The 18,023-nt window shown below is 46.1% G+C and overlaps 1 protein-coding gene across 1 annotated transcript in view; it reads right to left on the reverse strand.

Moving 5' to 3' along the window:
• Window positions 1–18,023, reverse strand: part of vash2 (vasohibin 2) — a 24,357-nt gene continuing 6,334 nt past the window's right edge. The window contains exons 4-9 of the mRNA XM_084699432.1: window positions 17,690–17,746; window positions 16,623–16,697; window positions 13,733–13,970; window positions 13,206–13,349; window positions 10,740–10,861; window positions 1–3,639 (exon numbers count right to left, since the gene is read on the reverse strand). Of these exons, the coding sequence (XP_084555558.1) occupies window positions 3,570–3,639; window positions 10,740–10,861; window positions 13,206–13,349; window positions 13,733–13,970; window positions 16,623–16,697; window positions 17,690–17,746 (706 nt within the window). The 3' untranslated portion in view covers window positions 1–3,569. The remainder of the gene's footprint in view (window positions 3,640–10,739; window positions 10,862–13,205; window positions 13,350–13,732; window positions 13,971–16,622; window positions 16,698–17,689; window positions 17,747–18,023) is intronic.

Genomic DNA, 18,023 nt, shown 5'->3' on the forward strand with positions numbered 1-18,023 from the left:
TTAAAAACATATATCATTTTAATTATAACAACAACACATGCTACAGTTCATCTGACCCACTGTCGACATGTAATGGTACCAGTGGGAGATTCTGTTCAAGAGGGTTTCATCTTCCTCAAGTGTTTATTGGAATCAAAGCTTAATACAAAAAAAAGAATAATAATAACAACACAAATCACACAAATAATAATCACTGTTGTCAGGTAGAAAACCAGAGAGGTATTCGCAAGGCATGTCACTGTCATGTCGCTGTCTGGTAATTCTGACAGGACTTAAGTATGGATTGTTTCTTTGTGATCTAGTGAGTCGGCCATTGGGCCTCCTGCTCCCCTCAGTCTTTACTCTAGTATGATGGCTTGTTGGTTGTTTGGTGCTTCCAGCACTAAGTTTGCGGGTTCCATTCTCCAGTACAGAGGAGTGGCTTTGGGGTAGGCGCGTGTAGTCAAGAAGCAGATGTCAACATCATACTACTGGAACCCTTAGTGGTCACAGCCCCACATCATCCATAACGTCAAGTTTGAACACTCTTGGATCAAAGATAATGAGGAATACTGAAACAACTCTTAGTTCTACTGACAGACATTCTATTCTCATAAGTGAAAAAGTCCTTTTGAAGGGGCCATATTCAGAGTTTAAATTATGCGTTAGGCACTTAATAGTCTTTGCGAATTGTGCACCACCCAACAAAACGACGAGACCTCGGATTTATCTTGGATTTACCTCACAAAGGCAATTGAACTGATTAAGCGTTGTTCTCACCACAGTGTTTTATGAACTTGTATGCACAGGGTGCTGGGGGTACAGCATATTTTTTTGTGTAGATGCTGAGAGTTTACTCAGAAGGAGTTAGGAAACATTTGTTCTCTTGATCGTCTTCTGACCGCATAAGTACCCAAAGTACTACGGACGAGCATAGGCCATTTGGAAAATCGCATTTACACCGTCATTAGGAATTTTCCCTAAACCGAGGCATAGATATTCAAACGCTGGTTATGCTATATTTTTTGCCACAATCTTTTCAGTTGAGATTCGATTTTTTTTTTTTTTTTTTTTTTTTAAGAAGGCTAACGATATGTTTAAGTGTCTTAAATAGATAGGCTATTGTTCTGTTTGGACTGACTGTGCCAAGTGACAGTCATGTGTTAGCTGCAACAGGCCCTGGTAGCATCTCCAGTCATTCTACTAGAACTGTAGAAAACATTCCATGCAAGTCTGGATAATCCTTTATACCTTATATAGCCATTCAATCAGACAGACACTTTGATAGCTGTGATCAATAATCAATTCAGTCTATATTGGCTTTAGGCCTAGAATTATTTTCTGGGCCAAATTTGGAAGAATTACATCAGATCTTGTACAATATCATAGCCAATCACTTGTTTGCATTAAACTTTGATAGCATATAATCTATTGGTTCATTTTTTCGCATATCGTTTCGATTACTTTCATTTTCGGCACTTTTACACAACTCTGAATATGGCCAGAAGCACACTTGGAAACAGGATGGGTTAAGATAAATGACTCCAGAGAAAACATTGTTACACGCTAAAGATAAATAATCAACAATGAGGTGTTTACACTCATAACTCCCTTGATTGTTAATATTGAACAGAGCAATATTTATGAACACTTCGCTCAAACAACCCTGTTTTTCAGGTTCTATGGATACTGACATAATAGAATGATGTGACAGGAAGGTAGCAAGTTAGTGGGGTAGTATACTAGTATTTAAACTACTTGTATATTACTAGTAGCTGGTTTCAAATAACCCCTATTGTGTAGTTTTCAGTAAAAGGGGTGCTAATGGGTAAGAAAAAAAAAACTATAGCCATTGTAAGGAATTTGACTGTAACCGTTTACCAACAAACATTGTGATTATAATGACAGCACTGATGATGACAACGTGGTAACAAACTGGTTCAATATCCACAGTTTAGATGCACCAATGAAAGCACTGATAATACGTAACAGTTCAAGGAGATATCAACTCATTTGTAGGCCCTGCTCTCTGATTCACAGTAGTCAAAGTAGTCTTTCCTCCCACCGTCCCTCATTGATACAGTCAGTCTACTTAACCAGGCTGAAAGTATATAACCGTCTTGTAATTGACTGGTGATTATCTGACTGGCTGGCTGGTAACTCTGGCTGGCTAGTTGGCTGACAGGTGTCTGTCTAATTTACTACCTGGTTATGTAATTAGGTGATTGTGCTTCTAAAACAGGTATCAAAACCGCTGAACCAGGTAATAAAACCTGTATTAAACATTAAACGGACTGTTTTGTGCTTAGTGGCTGGTCAAGACATGGCTTAACTCTTAAAGATGAATGGATGGAAAGACTGAATTCTAACAATGCTGCAACCCAGGAACAGTCGGTTCAAGGAAGACATGGATTAATGCTCTGTTGAACGTGCATAGCTTTTTGTTGATCCAAAAGCTACAAAAGTTGGATAAAATACTTTTAGTTGGCAAACTTCACACCTTGTTAGATTTACAAGGGTTTGATCAATGAACCATTTGAACAAAACTAACATTATAAATAGTTCGACACTGTAATGTTGAACGTTGGTAAACTGATATGCCTGGTTATATTCAGTTCAATGTTTTGCATTGTTTCTTGATTATTCATTGTTCCAAACTATCGGGTGATACACAAAGGCCTCTAGAGAAAGTTCAGAAAAACACACACACACACAAATCTGTATTCCCAGGTTTAGAAGGACTTCACCTTTGATTCAACCCGTCATCACATTCTTTTTTTGGGGGGGGAAAACGGTGATATTCCAAAGCACCAAAACATGAATCATTCGAAGATCCCGCTGTGGGGCAGGTGAGGCTAGTGGAGCCCAGAGTTTGGAAGGAGAGTCAAGCCAAAGATGAGGTTGACTGCGGTGCTCTGTGCTATACCCTGCTCTGTAGAACCTTCTTCGGGCATCTTCTCACCCAAGGGTTCCAGTTCCACTTCTCCCTTGACTCCTCTCTTACCTCCATGTCTCTCGACCTCGCCCTCCTGCCTCCTGCTCTCGGATCGAGCACGTCCATTCTAAGGTATCAAGAAAACACTGCTCGAAAACACGGACCTTCAAATACATGAGCCTCTGTGGAATGATGGCGTCATGCAATTCCGGCACGTCACTCGTGTCAGTCCTCGATTAAAAACATTGGTTGGTAACACGGTACGCAAGGAGGCATAGCCACGGCCATGCGCAGACGTAGAAACACACACACACCTTCGACGGAGGTGACAGAATGTTAAACAGGACAGGAGAAGACTGGAGGGCTGAAATACCTCTGGCGGTATCGACCGCCGTCTCTCGTGCCCTCTCTCTCTCCACCTTTCCCTCAGAGAATGGATGCGGTTTCTTAAATAGAAGGCTTCTTCAAGGGGTCGGGGGGTGTTGGGTGAAGTACATAAAAAAACACTGATGTTTGGGGGGGGGGATGTCCTGGAGCTGGACTGCTTGGAGACCGGATGAGGTCTTTCTAGTCGCTGCAAGGGAGGGTTGGTTGAGAGGGGGGCCTGGGAGGATGGAGGAAGGGCGAGCGAGGGGTGAGGAAGGGCACGGGGGGCTCAGATGCGTATCTGGTATCCGTCGTTCAAGGTGCTGAGCTCTGCGGGCTTCCGTTCCAGGGCTGCAGGTCTACGGGAGAGAGGGAGAGAGATGGAGGGGAGAGGAGACAAAGAGAGAGAACCATGAGAGCCTGTTAAGCTCTGCACGTTTGATCATTGTCTCTACTGAAGAGCTCAAATGACAGGATTGTAGCTGACTACCAACAGGGGGGTCGGTGACCAAACTACAGTGTGGACCCTAGTCTGGGCGACACGCCAATGCGATGGAGACAGAGCTCCAACAGGAAGGAACTCACTGTCCTCTTCTCTAGTTCAACTTGAACTGCTCCCTATCCCGAGAGAAAGTGTGTGTGTGTCGGTTCACTTCAGGCTCATCCACATTGTCCTTGGCCATGGACTGCGAAGGCGACATGATGCAACACTTTTTTGTATTGTACAACACACACACACACACACACACACTTTCTCTCAAGGCCTGACAGGGAGAAAGAGAGTGGCTAGCTAGCAGGCAGGACAGCAGCCGTCAAACAGTCATCATCTATTAATCCTGCAGGAGTGATGTCAGCTGCAGAGCAGGGATTTTAGACACAAACTTAAGCCAGAGGCACTTTACTTCTGTGAAGCCATAGACACACACACACACACACACACACTTAAACCAGAGGCATTGCACTTCAATTCAGTGAAAACATACACACATTTTAAGAGGCATTGTCCTTTACTTCAGAGAAGCCATACACGTAGCACACTCACACACACACATGTAAACCAGAGGCATTGCACTTCAATTCAGTCAAACCACAAACACACACACACACCGTCTCTCTCTCACACACAGTGAGCATCTTCCCCCTGACATGCAGCGAAAACCTGAAGCTCACGCGTCGAAGAGTGGTGCTCGAAGCCGACAATGACATTCTCTCACCCTCACACACACACCCTTTCACACACACACACCCTTTCACACACACCAACCAGTTCTCCTCACAGTGAGTCTCCTCTGTTGTCAGCTGGGCTCAATTTTAAGCCTGGCTTCAAGTCCTAAACAGCACCAACACCCCCCCCCCCCCCCCCACCAGCATGTCCCGCTCATTCTACCTCTCTTTCTCTGCCACATCTCCTTACCGCAGAGTGCATTTCCTACTCTCTGTGTCTCCCCTTCCTATTGATCCCCCCACGTGTGTGTGCGTGAGTGTGTGTGTGTGTGTGTGTGAGAGTCAGGACCCTGGACAGCATCCCGGCTCTCTCTCGCTCTGCTATTTCGATCGATGGCAATCTGTACTTTTAGTGAGGCATAGTTCTATGCTTTCGACACCTACACCCTACCATCACTCTTCAGAGCCAAACGAATACACACACACACACAGTGCCAGAGCCACTCACACACACACGCTAATTAAACTCTAAAGTTCCCTTTGTCTCGTGTGTCTGGGGTGAGTGTGTGTCAGTGTGTGTCAGTGTGTGTGGGTGTGCTCTGAAATCATTAACATGAGATGTTACGAGGCTGAGGCTGATGTTAAGAAGCACGGGCAGCATGGCAGGTCTGGAGGAGACGACAAAAGGGTGAGGAGAGGGTGGGCGACAGGACAGGACAGGACAGCCGAGCAGACGAGTGAAGGAGGAGCTGGGTCAGATTAGTGAACATGGTGTCTAGCCGTTCCAAAAATACCCCGATGCTTTGATGAGAATGTACTCTGACACAGAAACACACGCACGCACACGCAGAGACTCACATCAGCTCAACTGAGATGTGTTCTGGTCTGAGTTGTTGACACTGCAGTCTAGCGGGGACATCACATAGGGCAGAGAGAGAGAGGGGCCTAGGGACTCCCAGAGCTGGTGGGACGTGTGTCCTCCTTCCTACCTATCCTCTCCTCTCCAGCGCACTCTTTTTTCAGTTTCCTATCACACTCTCTCTCCCTCCTTCAATGGGAGACACACAGGAGACACATTCAATATTCATCCGTCCCAAACCCCCCCGTCCCCTATTCCCTGTCCCTGTCTTGATGCTGTGTGACTCAGCATCACAGTTCCTGTGTGCTGCAGTATCTCCTTACTATTCGGTACCATTCTCTCTCTCTCTCTCTCTCTCCCTCTTTTCCTCCCTCCCTCCGTCCCTCTCTCTCTCTCTCTCTCTCTCTCTCTCTCTCTCTCTCTCTCTCTCTCTCATACACACAAAGCAAGGCCAGAGATTCATCCTGCCTGAACCCTCACACAGGAAGCAGCTCATTGAGAGGATGAACAGCTGGAAGCGTGACCAGTAAATTAGTCATAAGGTTGTCAGATATATGGGGTGCAGCTTGTGTGAGTCTCTCTGTCTCTCTGTCTCTCCGACTCCTCGTTTTTGTATCTCTCTCCCAACAGGCTTTCTTTTTCTGTTACTGCCTCTCATCATACTTTGTCTCTCTCTCTCTCTCTCTCTCTCTCTCTCTCTCTCTCTCTCTCTCTCTCTCTCTCTCTCTCTCTCTCTCTCTCCCTCTCTCTCTCCCCCCCCTCTCTCTCTCTCTCTCTCTCTCTCTCTCTCTCTCTCTCTCTCTCTCTCTCTCTCTCTCTCTCTCTCTCTCTCTCTCTCTCTCTCTCTCTCTCTCTCTCTCTCTCTCTCTCTCTCTCTCTCTCTCTCTCTCTCTCTCTCTCTCTCTCTCTCTCTCTCTCTCTCAATTCAGCTTTATTAGCATGACAGTCATTACGACCGTATTGCCAAAGCAAGATGCACAACAACAGACAACCATACATTAACAACACAATTCATAACAACATAAGGAACTACAGTTAGTATTGTCCGGAACATGTGGTGACAACAGTGTCAAGAACAGAAAACAACAAATCAAGACAAAAACAACCTAGGTAAATAGCTACATTGATATGGACAACCCATATTACAAATATAATTTCAAGGCTGGTCACACTGTATTCAGGTATTCCCTGATTTCATGGCACTCTTTTAGAAATCGTCCAGATAGGGGGGCTGTGTGTCCCTCCCCTAAGAGTACTTTTAGCTTTTCATCATCAGACAGTGTGGTGAACGATGGTACAAGGGATTCAAATTTAACAAAGAAATGCTGTCTGGTATTTTTGTACTGTTGGCAGTGTAGTCCCTCCCTCCCTCCCTCCCTCCCTCCCTCCCTCCCTCCCTCTCTCTCTCTCTCTCTCTCTCTCTCTCTCTCTCTCTCTCTCTCTCTCTCTCTCTCTCTCTCTCTCTCTCTCTCTCTCTCTCTCTCTCTCTCTCTCTCTCTCTCTCTCTCTCTCTCTCTCTCTCTCTCTCTCTCTCTCTCTCTCTCTCTCTCTCTCTCTCTCTCTCTCTCTCTCTCTCTCTCTCTCTCTCTCTCTCTCTCTCTCTCTCTCTCTCTCTCTCTCTCTCTCTCTCTCTCAGGGGCTTGTATACTTTTTGGAGGTAGTAGCTAGCTTAACTTCCACATCAATCTAGTACAGCCAGATATTAGGAATATACAATGTGAGAAGGTAAATGATTTGAATGGTCTGGATTTTATGGTTGTTACAAATTCCGACATTGAAATGATCTCATGGGGGGGGTCAGATGGCTGAGCGGTTAGGGAAATATCTTAAATACTTTCCGTTATTGTTTTCTTAAAATGAAACACATTTATGAATGTGATTTTGGCCTTAAAATGCTTAGGGTCCTTTGGAGGAAGGGAGGGACATGTCTAGGTTTTAATCTCTGGATCAGCCATGCTTTAGCCTGGAGCTTAGCTCCCTCCAAGGCTAGATGTAGCCTGTTTAACTAAGCAGCAACCTTGGCAAGCAGCATCCTGTTTAGCCTGGTTAATTAGCCTGTTCATCTCCTGCTGGAGCCTGCTAAGCTAAGCCACAGCCTTGGCTATCCTTCTTAGCCTGGCTAACTGGTATGCTTAGCTTAAGTCTAGCTGTAGCTTGGCCCTGCTAGACATTTTGTCTGCCAGTACTCAGTAAGTTAAATAAGTATTGCTAGTCTCTCCATCGCTATCCATGTCATTTATCTTAGCTGACCTGTGAGACTAGAAAAAACTCATAGCCCTTTAATCACCCTCAACCCTCAACTCACCTAGCATTGGATCTATTGAGTGAAAACCCACACTGCCATGTCAATGTCAGCTCACTCCTGTTGGCTCCATCTGAATAAGCCTCTCTAAATCTCTCCAGATGAATAGGTTTCTGTTGGACTACCTTTCCGTGCCAGAGTCATTAGATTGAATGCCTTCCTAAACCACTGTTGAGTTAAACTATCTTCTGGCTAATCAATGATGTTAGCAGGGTGGCTCCAACAGTCATTAAACAAACAGATATCAACAAATCTCTCTTTATGAACCATCAATTAGAGGATGGATAGTGTTGGCTTGGCTGTCTGTATAGGGTAATCCTCCTGTCTTTGCAAAGGTCTACGGACTATATTGATTATCTAAACACACACACACACACCATTTTGAATTACAGTGCAACCGGAAAGTATTCACAGCACTTCACTTTTTCCACGTTTTTATGTTACAGCTGTATTCCCAAATTGATTAAATTAATTTTCCGCTAAAAATACTACATACAAACCCCATAATGCAAATGTGAAAAGAGTATAATTGAAATGTTTGTAAATCTATGAAAAACATTTTTGCACATGTACATAAGTATTTGGAATCAGAAAGGGGTTTTTATCGCCATGAAAGTTTCCACAGACAAGGAATTTACTTTGGCAGGAAGGTGCATACATTCAACATACAGGGATCATAAATCTTAAATATTGATGTACAAGTCTAACTAATACTAAGGGGCTGTAAGAATTTAGAATGAAATAAAAATATACAAAGTTAAGTAGCTAAGACATACAATATACAAATTTAAAAGTACAAAAATAGAAAAAGGGTAACTTAGTGCAAATATGATAAGTGTGTAAATGTGGCAATAGTTAAAGTCTATGCAAGCCCCTGGCCTTGTTGAAGAAGCCAGCAGCAGATGGGAAGAAGCAGTTTTTGTGACGACTGGTTTTGGTCCTGATGGACCACAGCCTTCTGCCGGAAGGGAGTGTCTGAAACAGAGAGTGTCCAGGGTGGGACACAATTTTCCTCGCTCGCCTCAGGGTCCTCGAGTTGTGCAGGGCCTCGAGGGAAGGCAGATTGCAGTACTTCTCAGCAGTGCGGATGATACGCTGCAGTCTGTCCTTGGCAGTGGCAGCAGCTACCATATGGTGATGGAGGAGGTGAGGATGGACTCAATGGTGGCTGTGTAGAAGTGCACCATCATTGTCTTTGGCAGGTTGAATTTCTTCAGCTGCCGTAGGAAGTACATGCTCTGTTGTACTTTCTTAGTGAGGGAGCTAATGTTCAGTTCCAACTTGAGGTCCTGGGAGAGGATAGTGCCCAGGAAGCGGAAGGACTCCACAGTGCTGACTGGGGAGTCACACAGGGTGATGGGGGTGAGTGGGGCTGTGTTCTTCCTGAAGTCCACAACCATCTCCACTGTCTTGAGAGCATTGAGCTCTAGGTTATTCTGGCTGCACCAGGTCACCAGGTTGTCTGCTTCCCACCTATAATCAGACTCGTCTCCACCAGAGATGAGCCCAATGAGGGTCATCCGCAAACTGCAAGAGTTTGACGGACGGATGACTGGAGGTGCAGCTGTTGGTGTACAGGGAGAAGAGCAGAGGGGAAAGGACGCAGCCCTGAGGTGATCCGGTGCTGATGGACCGGGAGTCAGAGACTTGTGTTCCCAGCTTAACGCACTGCTTCCTGTCAGACAGGAAGTCTGTGATCCACCTGCGGGTAGAGTTGGGCACGTTCAGCTGGGAGAGCTTGTCCTGAAGCAGAGCAGGGATGATGGTGTTGAAGGCAGAGCTGAAGTCCACTAACAGGATCCTGGCGTAGGATGCTGGGGAGTCCAGGTGCGGTAGAGTGAAGTGGAGGGCCATATTAACTGTGTCGTCCACAGACCTGTTGGCTCTGTAGGCAAACTGCAGGGGGTCCAGGAGAGGGTTTGTGATGGATTTGAGGTGTGTCAGCATCAGGCACTCAAAATACTTCATTACCACAGAGGTTAAGGCGACGGGTCTGTAGTCATTATGTCCTGTTGGCCTTGGCCTTTTGGGCACAGGGATGATGGTGGAGGACTTGACACAGGCTGGCACATGGCATGTCTCCAGGGAAGTATTGAAGATGTCGGTGAACACCAGAGACAGCTGGTCAGCACAGTGCTAGGGCTATTCATAGCCTTTGTAAGTATAGCCTTTGCCATGACAATCAAAACTGAGCTCAGGTGCATCCTGTTTCTAATGATCATCCTTGAGATGTTTCTACAACTGGATTGGAGTCCACCTGTAGTCAATTCTGTTGATTGGACATGATTTGGAAAGGCACCCACCTGTCTTTATAAGGTCTTACAGTTACAGTGCATGTCAGAGCACAAACCAAGCCATGAAGTCCAAGGAATTGTCTGTAGACCTCCGAGAACAGGATTGTATCGAGGCAGATCTGGGGAAGGGTACAGAAACATGTCTGCGGCATTGAAGGTCCCAATGAGCACAGTGGCCTCTATCATCCATAAATGGAAGAAGTTTGGAACCGCCAGGACTCTTCCTAGAGTTGTCCGCCCGGCCAAACTGAGAGATCGGGGGGAGAACGGCCTTAGTCAGGGAGGTGACCAAGAACCTGAGGGTCACTCTGACAGAGCTCCAGCGTTGCTTTGTGAAGAGAGGAGAACCTTCCAGAACCATCTCTGCAGCACTCAGCCAATCAAGCCTGTATGGTGGAGTGGCCAGACGGAAGCCACTCCCCAGTAAAAAGCACATGACAGCCTGCATGGAGTTTTCCAAAAGGCACCTGAAGGACTCTCAGACCATAAGAAACAACATACTCTGGTTTGATGAAACAAACATTGAACTATTTGGCCTGAATGCCAAGCATCATGTCTGGAGGAAACTAGACACCACTTATCACCAATTAATACATGAATTGAATCTATTTTGGAATAAGGCTGTAACATAACAAAATGTGGAAAAAGTGAAGCGCTGTGAATACTTTCTGGATGCACTGTAGTAAAGGGGCACTTCCAGATTTAGAATGTTTGAAATATTTTGAACTGGTAATACACACACCGCCACACATGCCAGGCATCCCTTCTGGAATCCCAAGCACTGCAGTCATGTGTAGAATTTTGGACCCTTCAAATATCTGTAGAGGGCTTGATACTCACGACTTGTCTCGGCGGTGGAGGTGGCGTCGCTGGGGGCTGCTGCTCTGGCGTCGTCGCGGCGACAGGGACTTCCCCCTGGTCCGCTCCTTGATAGGTGATTGGGCGCTGGACGACTTTAGGATCTGAGGAGTAACAAGAGGCGGGTTCTAATCACTGAAACAATGTCAACAAATAATCCAAATCCAAATATACGGAAGTGATGTAGTAGCTATCTGAATGTTGTGTTTCTGGGGATGCTAAGCTCTCCCTCTGTACTTTATTACCAAGTTAGCTAAATTAAGCTAGGTTAGGGTTAAGAAAATGTTATTTTCATTTGACTTATATCCAGTATATTAATGAAAATATTTAAGGTTCCAATTGAAGGTAGGTGTAAGGGAATTTCTATTGTACAAATGTATTCATTATTTGTTCTTCAATATATCTATAAGTGCTGCTTTAATAGTGTAATTTCACCTCATGGATCAATAACGTTCTAACAGATTCTCCAATATTCCTGGAATACAGTGAAAAATATCTGAATCGTTCTGCTACATCAGTATGTTGTGCAAAAACAAGCTAAATATGTTATTGTATGTTGTTTTCCCAATACATAATTTAGAAAAGGTCTGTAACAGGAAACAAATGCTTCAGAGAACAAATGGGTTTTCAGGGGATTTCTCAGACTCGAGGAACCTATTTGGAGATCTTTCTTTTAACAGTTTAGAGAGGGAAATTCCTTTCTTGACTCATACTCTGGAGTCCTGGGGTATCCCCCGGTAAAAAAACAGAGAAATTAGGGAGGCGTATCCTGACCTAGCGCGCACACACACACCAATACATACACACAATTGCACACGCATACACATTCACACAAACAAACACATACACACATGTAGGAACACACATAAACACATTTCGGAAAACAGAGTCATACTCTCGAGGCTCACACACATAGGAACACACAGACATACGAAAAACACACACACACATCGATAGATAAAAGGAGTTAAACCAACCGCTTCACCCACTTCCAAACCCACAACACAATCTAGCTACCCAGCAACATCACCCATGGTAGCACCCCTCCTCAAACGCACTGCCACAGCACACAAAGCATGTGGAACACAAGGTCAAACCTAACCTATGAATACATGCAGGAACACGCGCAGACACACTCGGTGTCCTATTTCTCTCGGTCTGTTGGCAGGCTGAGGTCCAAAATGTCAAACTCATTTTCTTCGGGAACATCATGTGCGACTGCCCCACTTTTGGGCGGGAAAAATGACGCACCCCAACGTGGACGATGGAGTCTGTGAAAAATCGTGAATTTGTAGCATAGTTCTCTACCAAAACATGACATCGGCCACCTGTGTGGAGCCCCAGGGTCCTCCCTGAGGATAGAATTGTATTTTTCTTCTGTACCCTTGCCTTCCTGTCGGTCAGGGAGAATGTTATGGAGGTTCCCCTCTCGGCTTCCTGTGGGGGAGTGTGTGTGCGTGGGGGGGGGGGGGGGGGGAGTGTAACCGTATCTATCGTGGAGTATTGAGGACAAGGGAGAGGGTGGGAGATAGGATGGGAAGGGAAAGGGAGGGGGCGGGACAGAAGAGGGGGATGTGTAGAGAGGGAGAGGATGGGTTGAGGGGGACGGGGACGGCGAGAGATGGGGTGAGGCGAGACGAGTCAGATGGAGAGATAGAGGCGGAGGGCAGGGAGTGGTGGGGGAAGGGACACTAACACTGCAGACTGGTGTGACAGTGAGATATCTAGGTCATGTATTCGCAGCTGTCACACTGAAGAAGCTAGCATTACCCCTTACTTACTTACTTACTGTGTGTCTGTGTGTGTGTGTGTGTATGTGTCCACATTCTCCACACAAAATATGAGGCCCTGCTATATTTGCGAAACAGAGACATGCTTTTATAAAAAGGGCCCTTTCCTCGTTGATATAGTGCAAGGTTGATACATAGGAAGGCTGGTATCAAGCTGCCTCACGAGAGAGAGAGAGAGAGAGAGAGAGAGAGAGAGAGAGAGAGAGAGAGAGAGAGAGAGAGAGAGAGAGAGAGAGAGAGAGAGACAGAGAGAGAGACCGACAGAGAGAGACAGAGAGAGAGACCGACAGAGAGAGACAAAGATAGAGACAAAGTATGATGAGAGGCAGTAACAGAAAAAGAAAGCCTGTTGGGAGAGAGATACAAAAAGGAGGAGTCGGAGAGACAGAGAGACAGAGAGACAGAGAGACAGAGAGACAGAGAGACAGAGAGACTCACACAAGCTGCACCCCATATATCTGTCAACCTTATGACTAATTTACTGGTCACGCTTCCAGCTGTTCATCCTCTCAATGAGCTGCTTCCTGTGTGAGGGTTCAGGCAGGATGAATCTCTGGCCTTGCTTTGTGTGTATGTATGAGTGTTAGTGCGTGTTTTGTGTGTACGTGTGTGCGTGCATGTGTGTGTGTGTGTGTATGTTTGTATGTGTGTGTCTGACCTTCATCCTCATGTCTCTCCCGTGTTTCTCCAGCTCCTTCCTCATCTCCTCCTGCCCCAGGCGTCCGGCGTTCAATACCAGGTACTTCCACTCGATTGGCTGGAACACGTGAGGGTCATGGGGCACGTACAGACCTATCTTCACCTGCGGACACAACATTCCACACGCACGTTAACGTGCAACAGAATTAGAACACACAGAAGAACCTTTGGAGGAACCCGCACTTCCGGTTGAACCGTAAATCGGCGCAGGATTTGAACCCAACCTGCACCACAGCTGTCGAGTAGGTCTGTGGAGCGGTCCACACCCTCTAGAACATGGAAAACCCATGGATGGAGCAAGACACACGGCAGAACTTCTACAGTACGTCCTAAAGCTGAACATTGAGACCTCCGGCATCCGTATACACGTGAACCCTGACACGAAAATGGGTCCTCCACTTGCTCAGAGCAGTAATCGTCGACTTCCCCAACCTAAACTTCCCCTCCAACTTCTCAAAAACAAATCGGCACGCTTCTGCGACCCACCTTTTTGAGCGTGTGCTGGTAGCGCAGGTACGAGTCCTCAAAGTCGGCGACCAGCTCGCCGAGCGTGCGGAAGGTCAGGGGTTTGTCCATCAGGTCCTGGCGCCGGCTCATGCCCAGCGTGCCGTAGCGGCCGTTGCAGTAGACGCCCAGGACCACGTGGTGGAAGTGGTGGCCGGAGAACTGGGTCTTAAAGCTGATGGGGAAACGCTCCAGGGAGGTCAGGCCATTGGTCAGGTAGCTGGAGGCGAGGCGCGGGGGTTAAGGAAGAAAAGGGTGGTGGGAGGGTGGTGGGATGTGCGCGGTTTTTTCCAAGTGATCTGTGTTTCTGAGGAATGTTTTGCGCCCGTGATTGAATTCTATAAAGTGAGTGAGGCAGGAAGAAAGAGAGACAGAGTGAGAAAGACAGAAATAAATAGAAAGAGAGAGAGACAGTAAAAGAGAGACAATAAAAAAAACTGAAACAGTGCAAGGGACGTAAGGGACTATAGCCCTTCTCAAAAACTCACTGTGTTGTGTTTACATCAACTCATGACCTAAGTAAGGTTGTCTGTTATCGGATAGCGGATATTTGAGACTGAACCTGTGAACCGCACACAGATGCCTGAACACCTTCACACACACACACACACACACACACAAAACACATCCAGTGTAGTCTCTCTAAATTGATTTCGAATGCCCCAGTTCATGAGTGAGATCTATCTATATATCCATCTACCCAGCCAGCCGTCATCTAATTAATAATGTTTTCATCTAATCAACATCAGTACTCACATCCCCTCCAAACCTGGACTGCACTCCCACTACTGTCTGTGTGCGACTCTTATGTAACTGGCCTCCCCCTACTTCCCTCTCTGCCTCCCTCCCCTGAACACACTACAGTCTACAGGAAGGAGGGGAGGAGATGAGTGAATGTGTAAGCACAATGATCTGGGACTATCCAGAGCCTGGGGCCCTCATGATACACACGGGGGAGTTCCCTGGTGTGTGTGTGTGTGTGTGTGTGTGTGTGTCAGTGGCCTAGTGACTGAATCGACCACCTGACATGACTTCAGGGTTCTACAAAGAGCATCAATGAACCTCTTTAGACCTTCAAACCTCAGCGCTCTCTGTCTCAGTCGGTTGGTTTTCCGTGTAATCTGCGGGAAACAGTGGAACCCTGTGTGTTTGTTCGTGAAAAAGGGGCTATTAAAGTATGTTTTTATTTGGATTGGGCCTTTAGTGCGGTTTCATCCCAAAGGAAGCAGACTGTTTGACACATACATGTAGAGAACATAAGCTGATTGTGGTTCTTTTACGGAAGAACCATATTTTAGGACCAGCTGGCTGGCTTGGTCTGCACTTCTACCAGCAACCATCTGCCATGCGGTTCCTCCCAGTGGAGTGCAGTCAATGGACAAGAAACCCATCAGTCATTTCAACAGCCCGCCTCCAAAGCATTCCCATTGGCCGGAAAGCTAAAATGCTGCCTATTGTAATTCAACAGGCTGGATGGTAGAGGTGTGTAACTATCCAGCTGACAACACCCACCTCAACATCCTTAATTAACCAGCATGTTTGCGGTATCCCCAGATAGGAAGGACTCACAAAAGACCTAGTCTCCTTAAAAACGACAGCCAGCTGTCCTGGACACGATTGTTCTCTGACAGTTACAGGCTGGTTTGTGATATATGAGTGTGTGTGTGTGTGTGTGTGTGTGTTGAAGCTAGCTGTGGGTTGAAGCTATCAGGTGGCTGTGTAAGTGGAGTGTTAAGAGTGTAATTATTCACAGAAGAAGCGGTAGTTGGCGAACAAGAGAAAAAACGATTCTTCTGTCCTCCCCTATGCTGCAACTGAGGCGCTGAGTACGCACACATTCCTGACGCTCACACACATGCACACGCACACAAACATGATCTCACAGACAAGGGGACTCACGAGAACACACATGCACACACGCGTGTAGACACGCCGTTACACACAAACGCACACTCGCTCTCTTCTCTCTCATCCCCCGCTGTCTCTGTCTAATGAATGGTCCATTAACGGACTCAGAGAGAGATCCTATTTCCTGTGTTCGTCCCATGTGACGCGGCGCTAGCCAGCGCTAGCGTAAGTGTGTCCCACTCAGAAGGACTGGAGGGGTTCGTGTTGCCATGGAAACACTGCCGAGAAACACAGGAGTCTAACGGCAGTGTTTGGGATTGTAACTCGGGCGTACAAATGACACACAAATGACAGGCCCATGAGTACTAATAATACTGAGGTCAGGGAGAGGGAAGATATGTGAATTCAAAAATGTGTAGACTGGCTGACGCTATGATGACACAGCTTTAGAATGGCTTGCCATTTTGGTCAGGACATAATTCCAAACCACTTTAGCCCCTTTGATCCCCTTTTTTACACACACACACACACACACACACACACACACACACACACACACACACACACACACACACACACACACACACACACACCCACACACACACTAGCAGAGCAGTTTAGCTGAAACACACACTGGCAGGGTTTCATCACCAACATGGTTACATTCTTTCGTTCCCTCAGACAGTCATGACCGTACACTCCGTCTTCTGAACCCTGTCTTTCACATAACCACAACCAAAGTTACAACGTACAATCAGTAGAAAAGGCAGTTGGGAGGTTAGGCAGCTTAGAGGTCAGGCAAAATAAGTGTCAAAGTCCCCGATTGGCAAAAAGACTAATGCAGTCATGAACATCAGGATGTGCTAGGTTAGAAGTTTGCAATTTGATTGGGTGAGCAGATCTTAGCTTTGGACTTCCTAGCTCTAGTTTCCTAGCAACAGGGTGATATGTATAACCTCGGGGCAGAATGTGTGTGTGTGTCTGCGTTATCAGCTCCTTAAATATCTAGCCTTGAAAAGGATACATTCCAAGGATAACAGCTTCAAGGCATTTGATTGGAAGAGATTCCCTAATCATCTCTCTGGCCGTCTCCATCAACCTAAACAGAAAAAGCAGAAAAGCATCAAAAATCAATTACAAGAAGAGCATTTGGTGTGTTTTCATACAGTCCTTATCCTTTTGCTAAATGCGGATAAGAGAAAGTCAGACTCAGACAATGGGATAAGATCAGCCTTTCTGAAAAACCCATTCTCCTTTATTGAAGCCAGATTTGATTCGAAAAAACCCCTGCTGAGATGAGGCCGGCCGAACGTATGAAAGCTTGACCTGCTTACTTAGTGTCAGTTACAGAAAAAACATGGCTACCGTGAGAAAAGCCTGCAGAAGTGAGTTACCACTTTCTTCTGAATACTGAGTGGGAGTCAGATGGCTGAGCGGTGAGGGAGTCGGGCTAGTAATCAGAAGGTTGCCGGATCGATCCCCCGCTGAGTCAAATGATGGTGTGTCCTTGGGCAAGGAACTTCACCCTACTTGCCTCGGGTGGAATGTCCCTGTACTTACTGTAAGTCGCTCTGGATAAGCCAAAAATGTACTGAGGGTAGAGGCTATAGCATCAGAAAAAAACAATTCTGGCCTGCACTCATCTACAAATGGTGATAGCTAGCAGAAAACCTTTGTTCTTAAAAACCAGGTGTGCCAAGAATTACCAGTTAGGCACAGGTATCACTCAGAATCGATGCATATTTTTAAATGGGTTGAAATGACTGTCATTGCTCGTACAAAAGCTGTGTTTCTCTGCGTGGCTCGGTAAGTGGCGTGTGATATCTTCTATTAAAAACGACAGACCCTTTTGTGAAACCCCATCTGTGCTGGAGAACAACCCCTTAAACTGTTCGTTAACAGTGAACAATAAATAAAACATGAACAAGCGGGATGACAAATGGACTTGACGCTTTTTCCTCTCACACACACCCCCACACACACACCCACACACACACACACACACATACACACATACACACACACACACACACACACACACACACACACGGGTGGTAATGCTTCAGGAATGTCCTTGGGGCCTCTACTCACCCAGATAGCGGTCTGGTCTTCTTGATCTCAAAGAACTGCGTTCCTGTGTGATTGTACCTGGCGCAAGTTGAGGACCAGACAGACAGTGCTTGTATACAGTATTACAGTATTGTTCATGCTACCCACTAAAATACCTTAACCGATGCCTGAAATACCATGTTGCTTCCTAATCTTATTTGTCAGCAATAAATAATAACTTCTAGCTATATCAAGGGTATGTAAACATTGTGACTCTGTATGTTAGTCACATGGCTGCTTTTGTCAAACTTATGTCTGGTTCTGTCGGTTTTTGTGTCTTCTGCTGTCAAGTTCTTGACTGCTTCTGTCAAGTGTA

Source organism: Hypomesus nipponensis, chromosome 6 (assembly GCF_054491055.1).
Source record: "Hypomesus nipponensis isolate SF chromosome 6, ASM5449105v1, whole genome shotgun sequence".
In the NCBI taxonomy this organism is placed as follows: Eukaryota; Metazoa; Chordata; class Actinopteri; order Osmeriformes; family Osmeridae; genus Hypomesus; species Hypomesus nipponensis.